At 47.1% G+C, this 19,434-nt stretch overlaps 2 protein-coding genes across 3 annotated transcripts; one reads left to right on the top strand and one right to left on the bottom strand.

Moving 5' to 3' along the window:
* Positions 1 to 203: 203 nt before the first annotated feature.
* On the top strand, positions 204 to 7,164 carry LOC143374990 (uncharacterized). Of its 2 annotated transcripts, none has more exons than XM_076823649.1 (5): positions 204 to 346; positions 848 to 962; positions 1,289 to 1,729; positions 1,816 to 1,952; positions 2,104 to 7,164. In XM_076823649.1, the coding sequence occupies exons 2-5, from the start codon at positions 853 to 855 to the stop codon at positions 4,980 to 4,982; spliced, it is 3,567 nt and encodes a 1,188-aa protein (XP_076679764.1). In that variant the 5' UTR covers positions 204 to 346; positions 848 to 852; the 3' UTR covers positions 4,983 to 7,164. The 2 variants fall into 2 exon arrangements, with proteins under 2 accessions (XP_076679764.1, XP_076679763.1); XM_076823648.1 differs by having other exon boundaries at positions 1,816 to 2,021.
* On the bottom strand, positions 5,840 to 11,202 carry LOC143374996 (sodium-independent sulfate anion transporter). The gene is made up of 9 exons (XM_076823668.1): positions 10,060 to 11,202; positions 9,815 to 9,969; positions 8,303 to 8,600; positions 7,886 to 8,198; positions 7,661 to 7,822; positions 7,439 to 7,579; positions 7,229 to 7,374; positions 6,961 to 7,152; positions 5,840 to 6,684 (listed from the first exon to the last, which is right to left on the bottom strand). The coding sequence occupies exons 1-9, from the start codon at positions 10,192 to 10,194 to the stop codon at positions 6,421 to 6,423; spliced, it is 1,806 nt and encodes a 601-aa protein (XP_076679783.1). The 5' UTR covers positions 10,195 to 11,202; the 3' UTR covers positions 5,840 to 6,420.
* Between the last annotated feature and the right edge of the window lie 8,232 nt (positions 11,203 to 19,434).

Genomic DNA, 19,434 nt, shown 5'->3' with positions numbered 1-19,434 from the left:
AAAATGTCCTTTAAAAGGTGCGCTATTTGAATTTCGAAAACGTACCGTGGCTTTAAAACGACGATCCCTCCTGTCCTGCGATCGATATCAAGATGATTCAGGCAGATCGTGCCCGCAAGTAACGCGTAACGTACGAATGGACCGTGTTGAAGTTAATCTCTCTGATCGGATCTGCAGGTTATTCCACCGTTTGCATTTGCGCATCCTCCTCTCTATCAGTATTATGGCGTCCTTTATGGTGGTCGGGTGTTCTTCGTAATCTTCTTATACCGAATGAAAGGAAAACTGTTTCTACAAAAGAATCCGGGGTTAACGTTTCGATCGTCATCGGGCAATTAGATATACGGTAATTAACTAACTCACTATTCTCAGAACTGATCATTTAATTACTATTCAACTAAACATACACACTAATGTCGTATTCGTCCAGTATCAACTAATACGTCGTAAATGTATATTATTGTAATTGCATCCGGTCTGTGCGTTAATTAAACTCGATGTATGCTTAAGACAAATTAATTGGCCAGGGTGATTGTTATTTTCGTTGACTTTCTGTTCATATGTTTTGTTGAGTAACCAGAGGATACTCGCGTAAAATAATACATTATTTCCGGCGATTGTTGAAATCGTCTCCTTCCTAATACGTAGTATTGCTTCGTTGGTTCGCGTCTGGGCGATCGATCCTAACTAAATGCGATCAGCATCCAAATATGTACTAAATATCTTTGTGTTGTTGGGTATTTCACAAGCACGTTATTCTCTGATCCGGAGCTTCCGCCGGATAACACCGTGTAGCTGTGTTCTGTTGCGCAATACATTTAGCGTTTTCTGACTGCATCTGCGATAGGTAAAATGGGGTCCACTGTTAAAGATTTAAAGGCATACGATGTAGAGCAGATGGCTATAATTGGCAAGATGCATGGTATGCAGTGGCTGAAAAGTAATTCCCTGTCCTCAGGCCAGTACGTTTCATTTTCATTTATATACTTTAGTTTATTTAGTTTCTCTTGTCCCTATATTATTTCGTGTGATTACTTTAATTAGCATTCCTTTTTGTCACGAATACTTTGATAGAGTATGTGCGACTAAGTCAGAAGTACATTTCCTTGGCATTAAATATCGTTACGATGACTGTTTGTCCATTGTCTTAGTAGAAGGAGAGTCATAATGATAGAAACAAAGTATCTTAATTCGCGACAGAATTCTCTGCGTTCAAAGAGAGTATAAAATATTAGAAAACGATTTAGCACGTGTTTCCTAATGTTTTGTATTTACCTTTGTATTATAGCACAAAGAAAACCCATCCAGATGTGAAAGAGGTAATAATAGATTGCTCGCTGAAAAGTCAAATAAATGAAGGAACAGCGGAAAGTACTAAAGTTGCGTCAACCAGCAGTATTTCAAACAGTCCGCAGTTACGAGACAATGATCCCGACGCAAACAAAGATATAGATAACGGCGGTAGTATTACAAAGCCGATTCACTCTGGTTTAACCATTGTTGACTCTTCTCGAAAAGGCATGGAGACTGTTTGGAATAAAGACGTTAATGTAACTAGTGCGTTGTTCCCGAATTCTCAGTCGTTGGTCGTCCAGAGACTGGACGAGCAAACTTCGGCGAGCATGAATCTGGCAGAGAATATCGTTACTGCTCAATTAGAACAATTTAGAATTAATGAAGGGGGAAAAGATAAAATTGACGAATCGCATAACGAAGGTGTTGATGAATGGTACGTAATAAATTAACTTAAGCGATAAGAAATACGCGTATGTCATATTGCTGTATATATTACACAAGAATTATTCGTGTAATTAGGAGTACTATTCATAATGCCCCCGGCTCGCCAAAGTCAGACACTGATGTAGGCGATCAATTAAGCTCGAAGCAATGCCACGATAACAATAATAATAACGCAAAATCTAAAGCGCAGCCTACATCAGAATTAAAGAGAAGTATGCAAAAAATAGCTACAAAGATTAGTACTAGAAAAGTGAGCGATCAGAGCCTGAAAAAGCAAGCAGGTGAGAATTAAATCTTTTCTAGATTTAATTCTAACGTTGCTGGGACAAAAATTGCATAAAAAACATATTTCTTTACTTGCAGGGAGTTCTTTAAAAGAGCCTTGCACCATTTTGAAACAGGGTTCCAAAGATAAAGATGAGTTGTCGGATTCAAGTATTATTGATAATAAGACATCAACGCCTGCTGCAGATTCTAAAAGAATATCTGTGGGTATAACTCCTAAGGTTAGCGATAAGTGTGGTAAATTTAATGGCCATAATAGACAATTAATTACGGGAAGGGGCTTGCAAACGAAGGAGCAGCAGATTTTTAAGCAGCATTTTTCTATGCTTAACGATAGTGGTAATAGAAACAAATTGTCTGCGGAAGGATTGGATGACAAAAGTAAATCTTCCGCTACAAAATTGAGATCATCTAGGTGCGAGTCAGATAAAAAGAGTAACGAAATAGGCGAGACTAAGTGTCACAAGGTTCAAGTAACACGTACTCAATCATACAATGTTCAGTACAACCCGAGCAAGGCGTTGATAAAGCCGCAACAGCGTTATTTAAGAAACACGACCAGGGTGGAGGAAGAAAATTCCGTTAAGCATACATCTGGGTTTAATAATAACATTAACGTGTCGAATTCAGCCGATACCGTGTCAAAAAAGAAATGCGAAAATCAGCAGACTGCGATGAATAAACAAATTAGCGATACACGATTCAGTCAGAGTGGTTCGGGGATCGGTTCCAAAGATTTCAATGTTCCAGAATGCGGCACGAACGAGAGAAATTTAATGAAAACATCGAATTCTATGCAATGCAAAAAAAGTTATCAGAATCTGTCCAGTGGGAAGACTAACGCTGATAAAAACGTGAAAGATGACCAAGGATGCGCGCAAAAGTTCAAGAAAAACTTTAGCACTTATAGAAGTTCTACAGGTGCTCCTCAGACCTTCTCCAAAGATTTGCACGGGAAAGTGAGAACAGAGGATCATAAAAAGACCATTGCTGATAATAATCCAGTGAAGGAATTCAAAGTGACTCGTCCGTGCTCGGTAGACGCGAAGGCGCGTGCTCCGCCCGAAGACTCAAGAATAACTGTATACCCACATAAGACAGTGAATGGTGCTAGTAATACAAACAAGACTGATACATCGGGCTCATCTAGTGTAAATAATGTACAGTCTGCAAAGTCATTGAATTCTTGTTCACACAGTACCAAAGATTCCACAGCTGTAGATACATCTACTCGTACGTCGCAAGAGCCAGAGATTTTAGAAGCCGCCTGCAATGGAACAGAAGTACAACTTGTAAAGACTGAACAAGAAGACACTTGTAATAATAATAGCAATAATAAGGCAGCTTCTATTAACACGGAAACGAGGTCGGTTACATTTTCCGAGAACGTTCAAGAAGTGAACATGGTGGATCATTCCGCGATGTCGTATATCGACAATTCCGTGCAGCAGGCTAAACTTACGTCAGACCAGTTTTACTCCGATTTACAAGGTGCGTCTCACATAGCCAATGCACAGCAGATAGAGAGTCACCAGGGCGTACAAAATAAGAGTTACTTCAATCAGACCAATGCTCAATATAGTAATATGTCTGCGAACATTCCGAATCCTGAAAGAGATCTGTACCTACTAGACGTAGCGCAACAAAAACCAGAGCAGGCGTCGCACGTGTCTCCTCAAAGCGTACAGCCGCACAGCAATTGTAACCCAGCCATTTCAATGGGGAACGGCGTACCGTACCAAAATATGTCTGCGGTGTACTTAAACCAATACACCAACGCGCAGACCGTACCAAGGAAAACGGCCGACACCACGATCGTCTCCCACAGTCCAATGGTTCCGAATACATCCTCCTACACCATGGAGAGCCAAAACATGATGCAAAGCGAGCCCGCCAGCATTCTGATGCACAACACCCAAACGTCCGTCTTACCACCGCCCGGTTTCCATAATCATCCCGTGTCCAGTCAGCACAACCAATGGAACTTACCACTCCCGGACATGTACCTCTACGGGAACCTAATGAATCCTACTTCTCCTCTGAACATGCAGATCCCGAACTCCAGACAATTGTGCAACGCGGATTACAGCAACATTCAGCAAACGGGCTACCTGCAGCACCCGCTGTTCTACGTGCCACAGATGTGCATGCAAAGCTGGAACCCGTTGCTGCAGTATCCGGCGGCATTGTTCCAGAATCCTCCTTACTCCAACTGCGGCACGTATCCTAATCAAGTGTTGCCGCAGAACAGCCTGGCGGACACCATGAACTGCACCGTACCTGCGTCCGTGCAGAGCAACCCCTTCAAGCAGTTCCTGCAGCTGCAGCAATTGGAGAGCAGCCAGGGCTTCTCTGTGCCCTCGGCGAAGCTCGAGAGCTACCCAGGTAACGTGCACGGGGGCAAGGCGAGCAGCGCTAGGATGAAAGGCAGCTGCATGAACGCGAGGTCCAGCCAGTACCGAGGCCCAATGTCCAGCGAGTATCAGAACTATTCCCATGACGCCCAGCTGACGTCGCCGTACTCGTACGCTGCCGCGATGGACTCCATCGCGAGGAACAGCCCCTCGAGCGTGCACATGCAAGCGAGCCAGAAGTACCCGTCGCGAGCTCTCACCGCTGCCAATTACCAGAGGATGCCGGACGCCTGTTCAGCGTACCAGAGCCACCAGGACAGCGGCAGGAAGGACGACGTCCCGAAGGTCGACTCCGAGTGCATGCCGCCGATGGTCTCGCCAAGGGATTGCATGTACTACGGCGTGAACTACTCCCGAAACACCGACACCGTTCAGAGTCTGCCTCTGCGAGCAGCGGCGAAGCCCGTGGCTTATACGCACCCCGTCAATTCCCAGCATTACAACCCTCACTACCAGAGACACGCGACCTACCAGACGACACCGAAGGAGCTGACGTCCAGGGCGCCTATCGGCCGCGGCATACGTAAATCTACGGAGCAGTAAGGCGACAAAGTAACAGTAGCGAGCTGACAGTACCATAAACGCACTTCTTGTTCTCGGTATTTAGATCATCGCGATTTAAGCGGTGCAGAATCGTCGCACGTCTCACCTTACCATTCTTCATCCGTTTGTCTCATAGTTATCTTTCTGCGCGTACATGTGTCTGTGTGTATATCGTAATGTCGGTCGTTCCTTTTCTTCGATACGGATATATGCATTCCACGTACATCGTGTTAGACGTTTCGCATTAATAGAGGGATAGACTGCTCGAGCCGAGAGGCTCCGAGAGGAGACCCATAGAAATGCCAGTACTGCCATTCCTTCGGTAAAATACAATTACGCGGTAGCGATTCTATTTTCTAGACTCTCGTCAGATGTTCTGTAATACGCAGTCGCTGCAGATTCGGTGTTGCTCGTTACTTGGACTTTACGTACTTTTTTAATAATAATCGAGCGATTGTTTCGAGGCGTCCCGCGAGGAACGGGCACGCGCCGGCTAAGTTAAGCGCGACTCCTTCGGTGTACATGCTTTTAAGTTCCTACGATTGAAAGTACCAAGCCGATTAATCAACGTTTGGTTTCGCGTTACAGGGATGTTTCGTTATTTTTTGCAAAGAACAAGGAATGCTCGCGCGATGTCGATGGCGCGTCGCCGGGATCGCGATCTGGTACTGGATACGGCGATGCGCATCGTAGTATTTCATTTCCATGACTCGATATCGGCAACACGACTTTTCTTTAATCCTTTTTCTTTTCTTCCATTTCCTTTGTTTGGCCCCGCTCAGTTTCGGGGGCCGCGGTATTTTATGCAACGGTGTGTGCACCGAGTGTAACGATTTATTTTTGTTTGATAGTATTACTTATATTGTTAAGAAATACCATATAGTTTATTTTTCGAGGACTTACAAGTTTTTACAAAATAAAACGTAAACTTGCCGTACATGGTAGGCGTTACGTATTACATATATTATATACCCCTCGACATATTCTGATATGCATTTATAGCAGCAGTATTATTCCTTCATTCGTATTAAGAAATGCACGTGTCAATAGAGTCTCTTTGAAATAGAAGATAAATCAAGTAATTTCTTATGAACTATAGTACTATTGGTCGTTTCGTAATATCTTTATAAAAAGTTACAAAAAAAAAGGAGAAAAAAAAACAACCTACGAATTATCATACGATTCTTATATGTATACACCGTAAATACGTGTTAATGTTCGCCACGATTTTATACGATGTCGTTGATGGTTCTATAACTCAATTTTCGATATGTATTTAAAACAACAAAAAAAATAGAGAGGAAGACAAACACGAAGGAACAAGGACAAAAAAGAGCGGAGGAACTTCTCGTAGGAATTCGTGTTTCTCGATATTTTTCGAACGTTCAGTCATTGATTTCGTTTTCAATGTTTCGTTCCGCTAGACTCGCGGGCAGTTTCAGAGTTTCGTGCTCGTGAGCTCGTCCATCGCGCCACCCGCAGCTTTTCCGTTCGACATGTCTATCATTTCCGTGCCGATCTCCTGAATGCGTTTGATCGTAGTTAACTCCTTTAGAACGGCCACGAGCTCGACGTCAGTATTAACCACGCGAATCGTTTCCTCGGAAAGCGATTGCACGCTCTGCAATACTTCTTTGGACGGCCGTAGCATTAACAGACGATGATTCTTTTCCTTGAAATCTCTCATTACCATGTTCAGTCCCTGCAAGACGTTAGAAACTGATGAACTCGAGCGAGACAGCAGAATGTGCTCTAATTTGTCCTGGATCTTACGGCTCCGAGCGATCTCTCGGCAATCGCGTTGTATTTCCTGCGACATTAATCACGCGATACGAGGGAATAACGATATCCCACTTTTTCCTCGAGGCGAGACCGACGATGTTTCTTTCAGATAGAAGATGTGAAAGCGTAGAAAGAGTCGGGACGAGTAAAATCCAGGGCAAATTGGAAGTGCTGCGTTTGCGATAGTTGTACGCACGTGCGCCGCAGTGAAATCAATTTTATCGATGTGCTCGCAGTCCAAGACGACGATCTTCGAGTTCTTGAAGGTTTTCATTAGCTTCTGACGGTCGTTGGCCAAGTTCTCGATCAGGTATATCCTCAGGTAGTCCACCGCTGGGAAAAGCAGCCCGGCACTGGGTCGCACGAGGATGTAGCTGAGCGTAGGAGTCTGTGGTGAAAAGAGAGGGGATATTTTTAAAGTAGATATTTCCAGCAGTCTTCGTCGATCATTGTTATGTATTTACATTTCTGTATTCGATATATATTGTCGGCCTGGCGTTGAAATAAATTAATATAGCCAGATCAATCGTCACCCCTATTAAGATCCCCAGCTCGACGCCAGCGAACAGGCAGGCGAAGAATGTTGCAAGCGTCGGGATCAGATCTCGTTCTGGAACGGCAGTTGTAAGGGCAGTTAAATATCAATTAATCCTCCGTTAATCTTCCCTACTCACTGCTGCATCTCCAGATCGGCCGTATCGTTTTCACCTCGATCATGAATATCACCGCGCTGATTATCACCGAGCTTAGCGTCGCTCTTGGGATGTAGTAGAAGTATGGCGTGAGTAAGCTCAGAGCGAGAATGACTAGAATACCTGCGACCAATGTTAACTTTTCGTTCAGCCTCTGCCCCTGTATTCTTTCATCGTAAAAGATAAAAGCGCAGAATTGTTTACCCGTGTATATGCCACCGAAAGGTGTCCTGACGCCGGACGCGTTGTTCACGGCGCTTCTGGAGAAGGAGCCAGTGACTGGCATCGAGTGGAAGAACGCACCGACCGTGTTGCACAGACCCAGGGTCAGCATCTCCTGGGTGGCATCCAGGGATTGGCCACGGGCTTAACAGAAGCAGCCGATTGTTATCTCGAGGAAGCCGTGGTACGTCGAGGCGCGGAACTTACAGAAGGACTTGGCGATGGCAACGTTCCCGATTATCGATATCAGAGGAACGATCAGGATCCCGGTTCCCAAGTTGCTGCACATGTCTAGGAACGTCTCCGTCTGGTTACCAACGGACCTGGAGAACGGCGGAGGCTCGACGGACGGCAATCCTGCGTCGATGTGCCCCGTGAGGACGAAGGGCGCTCCGCCGCGGCTCTCGTAGACGTACGAAACCACGGCGCAGAGGATCACGACCAGGGCGTTCCTACCGGTTCCCAGGAACCAGATGGACTTCTGGAGCACTCGATTCGAGACCTTCCAGTCCTTCAGCAACTGAAACAATAAGGCGGCGTTAAAAAAGCGCCGGCGAGGGTTTTTATGCATTCGCAGCGTGTAAGAACTAGTTTCGCTTGCGTCAACGTCCACGCGGCATTTACCTTCAGGGTCAGTAGAATTAGAATGCAGCAGCAAGACAAGATTAGGTCAGGGATCCTGGTACGACCTATGTTGCCGGCCAACTCCCTCCAAATCTCGATGAAACTTTCCCCGTGTATGTTGAGGCCCAGCAGGCTTTTGATCTGGCTGCAAGCGATGATCAGACTCGCAGCCGACGTGAACCCGGAGACGACTGGTATGGAGACGAACTCCACCAGGAACCCTAGCCGAAGTATTCCCAGGACAATGGTGACGCATCCTGACAGGAAGCACAGGAGGACGGCGTACTCTGGGATGCCCCTGGACGGGTTGAAAAAATCGCTTTTTATTTTTAAACATTTTTCGAGAGTACATACATATCCTGAAGAATGTGCTGTCAAATTTTCATGGAAAAATTCCGATTATTTTAGCTTCTACAGAGGCATTTTGTAGGGACCGCAGTGGGCCTGTATTGGGAAATACTGTGGGAGCGCCATCTACTAAAGTAAGCTCTGTAATCGGGTCAATCGCGTTACAGGACTGGTGTCACACAAGTATTGGAACAGTGCAATAATGTTTTTGTCATTAAATAATCTGTTAAATTTTACAGAATCGATCATCAAACAGTCGAAATACCCAATACTGCCAATTAATTCTCGCCACCAGATTGCGTAGCGGAGATAAGAAAATGCCAATAGGAACGTCATTTTTTCACATCGTGAAGATAAAATCTGAAAATTTATCGAATCGACTGCTTTATAAATTTCACTGCTTATTCTGCACACCTGTGACTCTCGCAGGGATTACAACCAAGTATTTTCATTGAGTCTGACCTACTTTTAAAATCGAACATAGGTTCTAGAAGAAAGACTGAAAAACATTTTTCTTGCATTTTGCCCGCCACTTTGCTAATTTTGAAGATGAAAATCACTAATTACAGTCCAAGCGATAACGACAGTCATAGTGATCAAGAATCTGTTTGGATTTTTGGGTTCAGATAAGTCTAACAGCTGAAATCGCCTTCATGAACGAGGTATGAATTTTTAAACGTGTCATCAAGACCGCTTTCAAACGCATTTTAAAAGCGATAATTTTACAAATTTTATATTTTTTATTTACTGCAGAAACGTAGTTTAATAAATAGAAAAAAGTTTTATTCCATTACTGTAATTAGTTTCGTCGCAATAAGTCCCTGAAAATCGCTGAATCGTGCTAACCGGAATGGCCCCTTAAAATGCAAGGACCTCGAAGGGAAGCAGTCGCCTAGAGTTCTAAAGGCCCCAGTGTGGGTAAATTGGCTACCGCCTAGATTCATGGAGCGCGACTCTCGCGCTAATTGCGGCCAGGGGGCAACGGTATCCTTTCATCCATTCGCCGCCTCAATTGCTCGCGATTACATGCACGACCGAATTCAACTGCCGCATTGTGCGATTAAAACGTCCACGGCTGAGATTGCTCGAGCCCCGTTCGGTACTCAACATCCCGTCCCGGTGAATTCTGCCTCTGTTCCAGAGACCAGCTGGGGGTGTCCTTACCTCGCGTACGTGTACGTCAGCAGCGAGATCAACGCGGTCGGGCCAATATTGACTTCCCGGCAGGTACCAAAGACAATGTAAACGAAGCTGCCCGCGAAAGCGCTGTAGAGCCCGTACTGCGGCGTCAGGCCTGCCAGTCCAGCGTACGCGATCGCCTGGAATTAAAGCGGCGGTAGAAACAGCACCGGTCCTGAAACAGCGCCCACGATCAATTAACCACGGTACGAGCACTTTTCTTTCCCCACCTGCGGTATCAAGGTCAGGCCCACTGTCAGGCCCGCAACCAGGTCACCCAGCGCGTCGTTAGTTCTATACAGGGGTAGCCACTTCAGGACGGGAACTCTATTCTGCAGCAGCCTCCTCAAGTTGAACCCGGTCATGTTTCCTCCTCGGCTTCTCCTCCGCTCCGATCGTCTCGTTGCCGAATTCTCTTCCCTAGCGCATCGCGATCATCCCCGGTCCTGCGATCAGGAGGCTCGAGCGCGACATAGGAAGCAGGAGGACTGATATTTCCTAGAGCAACAGCTCGCTCCTCCGTTCGATCGGCTCTGTCCGATCTCTTTATTGCGCAACCAGCATTGTCTCGTTAAACGAGCACGTCTCGTTTCACTGTCCGTCCAGCGAGCCGGTAATTAGTAGATCCTCCGTGACACAATTAGCCGGCGCCGCGAGTGATCCTCGACGGGGCAGAAGCTGTTTAGCGTCACCTGATCGCCGGCCCACGTGAGACCGATTAGAGCACGCGATTGTCCTCCTTCCTACACGTGCGCAGCCTCGCCAAACCTGATTCTTACACCTGGCCGCGCCAGTTTCCCACGGAGTTTTCTCGAGCTTCGGATGATGGTGCTCGTGCGATTGTCAGGTCGAGGATTGACACACGATGACACAATGATTCGCGATGTCACGCTGCACCGCGGTCACTGCAGGATCCTGTCCGCTTGCTTTCTCTTTTATTCCTGTTTGTTTCTCGGAATCTCACGTGCCACCGTGACGACGACTGGGGGTGTTCCTCGCGGTTTTACGCGCGATTGTGTCGAGTGACTTCGACAAGGATAAACGTCCGCGATTGAGAAGCCTCCTGGCAAGGAGAGCCCGAACCGATTGATGCGTCGCCTCGTACCTGCTCCACTCGCCGATTAAATCCACAGCTGTTTCACACGTGCCCCGACTCTCCCTCCACTTCGCCGAGCCCGCCGATACGTCGTCCAGGATGCGAACGCATGCGTCGCTCCTCTTCTAAATGCTCGCTGGGTTCGGCAAACGCACATTATCGCCAATTCACCGAACAAATTGACCTTTTTTACAGCGGGCCCCGTGTCCGGCTTTCGAGTGTCCTCCAGCTTCCTGCTAGGCGTTTCAATCCTAGGCACCTGTTACGTTTCGCTTCTATAAGGGGACTATGTTCTCCTGGTGCTCCTCTTCGCCCGCACCCACCGTCGAGGGGTGAACGCGTTTTTTTTCTGCATAAATCCTGCTTATTGGTTCTTTTGTTGACGATGAGGTAAGGACTTTGTTGGTTCCGACCACAAGGTGTTTCCAGATATCGAACTGTTAGAACTGTGCTTGGCTAGTAAACAGAGCATTCGTGGAAGCGTGATAGGTCTCCGGGAATCTGCTCCGATGAAGTGTACCTAGAAGATTGATTCTAAAAAAGAACTAGGAGACACGAGGCTCTTGATGCAGAGATCTTAATTGATCTTCAAGATCTTCAACAGATTACGAAGTGCCTAGTGGTCATGGGACCAGTGCAGCACACGCGAAAAGTGTCCAGAGAGGAGTACGAATCGATACTGTCAACTACATACTTTGAACAGATTTCTTTTTTAACACGTCGTTATAATTATTTCGGCAAACATTTGCCAATGTGATTCGGAGCACGGAGCTTCTGCCATCGCCTCCTACCTGGCACACGAGTGTGTGCAGCGAGTTTTCTAATCGGCGTGTCTCTTCGTTTAGAAGTCACCTGAGTTTAATTCTACTCCATTCGCCAATTCCCACCGCAGCGGTGAACTCACTCAAATTTTCAACGTTTCATTGAAACGTGCAAGATGCATGGCGCGATTCGTGCGCTGAGTGTAAAGTTATGTAACGACGATAAAACGCGTGAGGTCGTTGAAGAAACCTTGCGGACGGAAAAGGGGAATCCCTGCGTCGTGTTGTTCACGGTTATATCCTCCGTGCAAAAGCGTCAGCACGCTGGCCGGAAACAAGCAACGCGCTTTACTCGCGAGAAACAAACAAGCTTGCACGACACTTCGGATCGTTGTTTCTTCGCCGGATTCTATAAGCGAGCGCCGAGCGATTCCATCGATCGCGTTACATTCTCTTCTGGTGCACTCCGGCCACGGCTCTTTTTCGTTCGGATCCTTTTTTGCCAACGTTTCCTTACTGCCAGCGTGCCGTTGAAAATTCTCGGCATGTGCCGGCGTGCATGCCTGTAAATTACAAGGACGCTTCGTGCTCTTGGATGACGAAACATTTTGCATATTACCGTCGCCGTAGATGCGTAATAATACGTTCACTCGACAAGGGAAACGAAAATTTCGTTCGTCTCGTAACACAGCGCAGTAAACTTATCCTTTAGAGGGCCGGGATTTTTTCACTGTAATTGTAAATTTTATTTACTTAAAATTTATGCATATATACCACCAACATTTTCGGCAAAGTATCCAAATTCTTAGGTGGCCCTCTAAATGTTAAGGTACATCTCGTTTTCAAAAGGATTTTGAGGCAGCCTTCGGAACTCCGTGGTCCTTGGGTGAATAGAATTATCTCACTATAGAATCGACTGTTTCCTCATAAATCGCAAGGAAATCATCATAAAGGAAACTTGATGTTTCGAATTTCCTCGAGGTTCGATTTAACTTCGGCACGATTGCGCGAAGGTTACTCCTATCGTGGCACGATAACGAAAGTTTCTAGCGGGACTCGCTAACAACGGGAAAGCAAAGTTCTATGCTAAAGGTATGCGCTATGTGCGTAAACATTGCTGGCGGTCGATTAATATTGATACAGTTTGAACGCTATCATTTTTACACGGGTACCATAAATCGATTACCGTTTGACAGTTCCTGGAAACCTATTATTCGTTGGGGAAGAAGGAAATGAATCGTAATTGCGACGTGTTATTCCATCGAAGGCAATTATAGCGTTTAAACTGGAGGTATTAGAATCGAAAACTCGAATTACGTAACGTTTACTTAATCCTACTGTGAACGCAGCCTGACGGGTCCGATCATTAATTCCTCATCCGCATCTTCATCTTCGCAATAGCTCGCGACAGTTTCTACCCAGAGCGCATGGGACGTGGTGGGCTTAATCCGACGACCTTCGGTCATCTTAATTTCCTTCTATAGGCTCGCTAATTCCCTGCCAGTGTCTCGCTCGATTTAGGCTTTTCTACTTGCTCGCGCGTTTGTCCACCACTTGCAGTCCTATTCGTACGCTCCTTCTTTGTTTGCGAATGTAATCACGAGCCTTGAAAATGTCCACAGCCAACCATTATCCACGAGGATTGCAGGCACAAGAAGCTGGCAAGTTCATGGCCCGTGGAGTCATCTGATTTTGGTAGATTTCTCCAATAATCCTCCTTGCTCGTGCAAACAGGCAGCGAAGAGGATAGATTGTATTACAAGCTACGCTCCGCCGCCGCAGACACGGTGGGAAATTAAAGCGTCGCGTTTCGACGAAGCGCCGCTTTAAGTTCGATCGACGACTTTCTTAGAAGCAATCAGAGCAACCGATTGCCAGCTTCTGCTCGTCGGCGACGAAGAAGCAGCGCGCGGCTTTGAATCAATCAAGATTACAGACACCCCTCGCCCCTGAAATCATAATCTACGCCTTTCGTTTCGTCCCCTCGTATTATGGGAATTCAGTGATTATCCACTGCTTTTTCAATTTGCAGCAGTAATCTCTAGAGTAATTAAAACGCCGCATTGCAAAGTGCTTGGCGAAGATAGTATTTAGCATTTTATATCGACGCGTTATCAGCCAGTGCTGCATTTATCGATGCCCCAGAAGCGATTCGGAGAAGAAGAGTAGAATGTTCCGCGAAAGATGGCGAGGAGTGCTCGAATCGAGTTCCAAGCGGCCTTCCTTTCGATCGTACCAGCAGAGGATAACCGCAGACCTAACCGGAGACCTAACTCAGGCCACGTAGCGAGAGGTTCAGAGTCTTCGCCGTCAGAGCAAGCCGATCTACTAATCGTGAGTCCTCAAAATTGTCCTGCGCTCGTTTCATTAATCTCGATGGCAAACTAAGTCCATGATCCTGGATCTTTATCGCTAAAAATCCCACCCACACTCCACTATACTCCCGTTGTTCTCCGCTGCGATCATCCACAGGTCTACTCAGAGATTTCCCAACCCGCCTCGCATTAAACGTTCCACGATATCGCTCCGACACATCCGATTACCGTATAATTACTCTGCCATTAAGATTCGCTGTTCCTTTCGAAGGTTATTTATAGCCCCTCCGTTGTAACGGACAGTTGGACACGAAAGGTGTTTCTGCTGTCCGTTTTAATGCGGGGATAATCGGCGGCGCGGATGGTGCCGGAAGTTTGACGAATTACGTAAAATAGAATATAAGGAAAAACAGGAATCGGCGAGCAGAGAGGCGAATAAAGCGAAGAAGAAAAAAAAAACAATCTCCTTGTGACCCCTTCGCGATGAATCGTTTTTGCGTTTTTCTCCGATCCGTTGCATCACGATCTTTCCGGATGGGCGATTAGCTTTATTGGCGAACGCTGGACGTGCACGAGTAAGGTCCAGAATTGAATCGAAGCCACGCTCGAGCGTTGTTAGGTGACTGGGAAGATCGAATCCTGCTGTTGAGTAAATCTGTGGCACTTGGAACTTACTTTGATGTATTCATTAGGGGCGGCAGAGGAGATATGTACTTCTCTTTAACAAGGATACGATGACTAGTATCGCTAATAAAAGAACCGAATGGTTCGAATTCTTCCCCGTCGCATTTTTCCCGGGATTCCCCGAGTGCAAGGTCGCCGTTGGCCGAAGAATTGCACGCTCCTCGCCGCGTCTCGGAATTCTCCAGGTTAATATTCGTAACGGAACCGCGTGGCTGTTAAGAAAAAAAAAAGAAAATGACCAAGGCAGCGTGTCGCGCCTCCTCGGGGCCAGGGAATGCCCAGAAACGCCGAGGGAAAAGGAAGGGGAGCGGTCTGAAATCCTTTTATCAGCTCCAGATGATCGTTCGCGGAACGATCGTCGACTTCCTGCTCGCCTCCCCTGAAAAGTAAACCCGTTGCCCGAATCCTCGGCCCTTTCGGCCCTCCTCCTCGGCCGCCACTTTTAACGAGCGCCTTTCGCGTCCCGTATTTACATTCCGCCTCGCAACCATCCCCGTTCAGGAAGTTCTCAAAGTTCCTCGTGTTACGGTACTTGATCTTGCCTCGCGTGCCCTATCGCCCAGCGAAATCACGGAATCGTGGACGACACGGGCCGAAGGAGCGCGCTGGAACGAGGAGGTTTGGAGACCGCACGGTGACCGTGCCGCGAGCTGCGGATACGCTGATAGGGGAAGAATTTCGACGCGTCGCGGAACGGTACACGGGGGGGTACTCCTCTCGAGGGAAGCTGCTTCCAGAGGCACAGCATCCTCGAGCGATATTACACCGGGATTCTTTCGGTTACGTCAGGTAGAGAGGCATTGGGAGAATGTTAGGCGGGCAGGCGTTCCGAACGGATCTTTTTCGTTCAGACTAGCAGGCGTATTTGATCACCAATCTGCTAAGAATTCTACAGAACAAGTTCATGCATTCTTTACACGCTACTCCGCTCTGCAATCTATCCGAGGCTACATTCGTTCATTAAGGGGTCACGTTCGCAGGCGAGAAAGAACGTGATTTTCGGGAATTTTTTGTGGAAAATCTAATGCATATTTTTTGCTACTATTTGCTTATTGTAAAGGTATATATATTTAGCAACTCTCGGTGATTTTGTTATGGAAAAATATTAAAAAGTGAACGAATAACAGCTACTCATCTGACGTCTAAAAGTGAAAAAGATCCTGGTGCGTGAACGAAGGATTTTTTTAAAAAACGATTTCAGACAAATTAGCTGCCGTTTAACGCAGAGTTATGACTCTTCCGATGTCTGAATTGTTCGTTTTTCGTGAATTGAAAATAGAATTTTCATCAGAAACTCGTCACTTTTCAATTTCAGATGATCCAGCTGGGAAAATCGTGCTCACCGCTAAAAAACAGCTTCCGGGAGAGTGGATGCTATTCGTTCATATTGTAGTATTGTTCTATAACAAAATCACCGAGAGTTGCTGAATATATGTACTCTTACAATCAGCAAATAGTTGCAAAAAATATGCATTAGATTTTCCACAAAAAATTCCCGAAGATCGCGTTCTGTTTCGCCTGCCAACCTGGCGTGAGCCCTTAAATAACCAAGTGGTGGGGTATCACCCACCGCGATTCTGATTGCCGCTGTTTCAGAACCACGACTCTCTCCGCCAGCGTCTGACCCTCTACTGACTCCTCCTACTGCATCTTCGCACCGTGCACCGATCCAGCGCGTCTTCGCCCGACCCTCTGGCGCACTTTCCTCGCGACTGATCCGCAGATTTTCCAACCTCCCCGCGCGCTTATCATCCCCCGTGGCCGCAGAGTTCATTTGCCTCGGCCGTATCGATCAGCGGCGGCGAACAAATAAATACTGCGCCGCACAGCACTTAGCGCCTTCCATGTTCGGCACGGGCGACGGGATTGCGCAACAGCGCTGTCACCGGAGGCCCGGGGGCCGCGCCAAAGGAGAAAACGATCCCAGGAAGTCGTGGACGCGATGGAAAGCCAACGGAACAGCATTTAGCAGGGACATTACAGCCTGCTCGATTATTTTTCAAGGCGGCGGAGTCGTCGATCCTCTCTCTTTCCCCGTCCCTCCGTCCGGGACACGACGCCCGGGGGCGAGTTTTACTTGGCTAACGACCCTCAACGCGGCGGCGAATAAATTCCAGCTGCCCACGCGAGCCGCTGTATTTATCGAGTTTCAAGGGCCGGGCGATCGGGGATCAAGTTCAAGAGCAAAAGATGGATCGCTCGGGCACGTTTAGAGCGCGAGGCGGGGGCCACGGACGGTGCTCCTCTGGGCCAAGGTCCCCCGTCCGAATTTGCATTCGTCCCGACGCGCGTCCCACTCGAGCCTCTCTTTATCTTTCCCATCTACACGGGCCCACGACGAAACTGGCGCCTACCGCCTGTCAGCGATTACAACTGGGCTCGACGTCGGGCCGTGCCTCTTCCAGCAACGTGTAATTAGCTGACGTTTATTGGATCGTTCTAGGGGGACACGGGATGGCGGAGGCAGCGTCCTTCGTGCTGCCGTGCTTGTTTCACGGATCGAGAAATTCGCACGGAAGCCAGGCAAGTTTTTTTTTTGGTGCTTCAGGGGGAACGTTCGGCGGAGAGCGATGGAAGTGCACGATAAGCGTGCGATTAGCGTTGCATGGATTTGCGTAGATGATTATCGGCAGAAGCAATTTGTCGTCTTCCCGGAGAGGACGCTGTCCGGGGAGCGAGAACGTTGGCAGAGGGTACCGCGCCAGCGGAGGAGACCCGGAGCCAACGGTTAACTGTATTTCGAACGTAAAATCGGCAGACGGATCGAGACAGTAAGAGGACGAGATCGCGCGGATTTCCTTATTGGTACCGGGGTCCCGTGGCACAGAGCAGGTCCGCTTGAAATCCAGGAAAGCCAACGAAACGGGATGCAGCGGTCGAACCGGAATTCCACTCTGATCCCATCTTTATTCGGTATCCCGGAGGACCCATCCCTCTGTTAGAGACTCGCGCAAGTTGGGGGAATCGAGATCAGAAAAAGGGCACCGGTGTCGAGTGTCCGCGGCTAGATCGCGTCCCTAGCGAGGTGTAAGGTGTCCTCCTGACGCGCCAGAAAAATCCTGGTCGACCGCTGCAACGTTCGAAGGGGCCCATCTTTTCAGACAGGAATCCAGAAGTAACGTTATGCCGGTGGGGGGATCTGCAGCAGGGAACGCGTCGCCGTTTAATTTGCACACTGCTGCGCATTTGTTTATTGCCTTGCTGTGTTATCCTCCTTTACCGTTAACGCCGCGTTTTTCTCGGACCAATCTCGCGATTTACCGCGTTTGCCGCGAGGCCTGGCTGCACGGCGCGTTGCTCAGACATTGTCCGGAGCTTTCGATGGAAATTTTAAGTAGCGAGGCGGGAAAGGGAACGTGGAGATGCAATTGAAACTAATGGGCCGGCTTTGAGTAGTTTATTCGATGGAGGTGTGGTAGCTGGAAGACCTGCAGCAGTTGAGAGACCTTCCGCCTCTCTAGCTTTCATAGCAAACGAGGAAACTTTCGGGATCCTGCCGCGGTGGTTTAGAATCTAACTACAGTGACTCGCATTAATATTCGGACAGTTTTTAAAATCGCATAACTTTTTTAGAATTGGTCCATACAACTTGAGTTTTTTTGAGAAACTAGAAGGATTAGTTTGCTAACTGACGCGTTTCGTCGTTTTGAAAAAAAATGCATTTGGTCGGAATAGCGAAAAAAATGGTAAAGGTCGATTTTTAAACTTTTTTTTGTGAGCTTGTAATGAAAATTCAAAAAAACCATTTGTAGATTGTAGTAAGTTGTATACGTGCCTAAAATTTCATCAAAATCGGTTAACGTTGCTCCGAGCTACAAACGTTTAAAGATCGCAGAATAAGGTCGAGAATCGCGAAAATTCCCGAAATCAGCGATTCTTAAACGTTTGTAGCTCGGAGCAACGTTAACCGATTTTGATGAAATTTTAGACACGCATACAACTTACTGCAATCTACAAACGGTTTTTATTTTAATATTCATTACAAGCTCACAAAAAAAGTTTAAAAATCGACCTTTACTATTCTTTTCGCTATTCCAACCAAATACATTTTCTTTCAAAACGACGAAACGCGTCAGTTAGCAAACTAATCCTTCTATCTTCTCAAAAAAACTCAAATTGTTTGGACCAATTCTAAAAGAGTTATGCGATTTTAAAAAGTGTCCGAATATCAATGCGAGTCACTGTAACTACATACTCCTGAAGTTTAAGTAGATTCGATTCTCCATGGGCAGACACGGTCGTCCTTCCGTTGTCTGCCATCAATCCGTGCAAGCGTAATAGTGAAAATTTACGTGTCTCCTCGCTCCGTCGAGCGTTGATTAGCATAAATCAATCGGGATTAAGAGAACTTGTCGTTATTAACATAATGATCGTAATTGGAGACGTTACGGAGCTGAAATGTTCGCGGAGGTATGCCCGGGAACGGCGTTCGTACATAATTCCGTGGAATTTACACACTTGCCTGTTTTTATTGGCCTCGAAGCCAATCTGGGATACGTCAGCTCTTTACCGTTAGCATTTTCGACGGCGGCGACCTTTTGGGAAGATTAATCGAGCGACGCTGCAGATACGCTTGTATACAAGCGCCGATCACTAGGACGCCTGAATTCCCAATAGGAATCCTGCCGGCGGGAAGAGTAATGAAGCGATAAGCGAATGTAGATGTCAGAGATTGTGCCTACACGTGTACGAGATACGAATTCTGTGTAAACAGCAAGATCGAAAGTGCAGCGAACGGCAGGCACCGTG

The sequence above is a fragment of the Andrena cerasifolii genome, chromosome 12 (genome assembly GCF_050908995.1).
Source record: "Andrena cerasifolii isolate SP2316 chromosome 12, iyAndCera1_principal, whole genome shotgun sequence".
NCBI lineage: Eukaryota > Metazoa > Arthropoda > Insecta > Hymenoptera > Andrenidae > Andrena > Andrena cerasifolii.
The sequence above is the reverse complement of the archived record's forward strand: the minus strand, read 5'-3'. Positions and strand labels throughout refer to the sequence as shown.

Coding starts and splice junctions, on each gene's coding strand:
- LOC143374990 (XM_076823648.1), top strand. CDS start 853: ATGGGGTCCACTGTTAAAGATTTAAAGGCATACGATGTAGAGCAGATG. Junction 963..1,288: donor AATTCCCTGTCCTCAGGCCA/GTACGTTTCATT, acceptor TTTGTATTATAG/CACAAAGAAAACCCATCCAG. Junction 1,730..1,815: donor AACGAAGGTGTTGATGAATG/GTACGTAATAAA, acceptor TCGTGTAATTAG/GAGTACTATTCATAATGCCC.
- LOC143374996 (XM_076823668.1), bottom strand. CDS start 10,194: ATGACCGGGTTCAACTTGAGGAGGCTGCTGCAGAATAGAGTTCCCGTC. Junction 7,823..7,885: donor TGCCATCGCCAAGTCCTTCT/GTAAGTTCCGCG, acceptor GCTTCTGTTAAG/CCCGTGGCCAATCCCTGGAT. Junction 6,685..6,960: donor TTGATTTCACTGCGGCGCAC/GTGCGTACAACT, acceptor AACGTCTTGCAG/GGACTGAACATGGTAATGAG.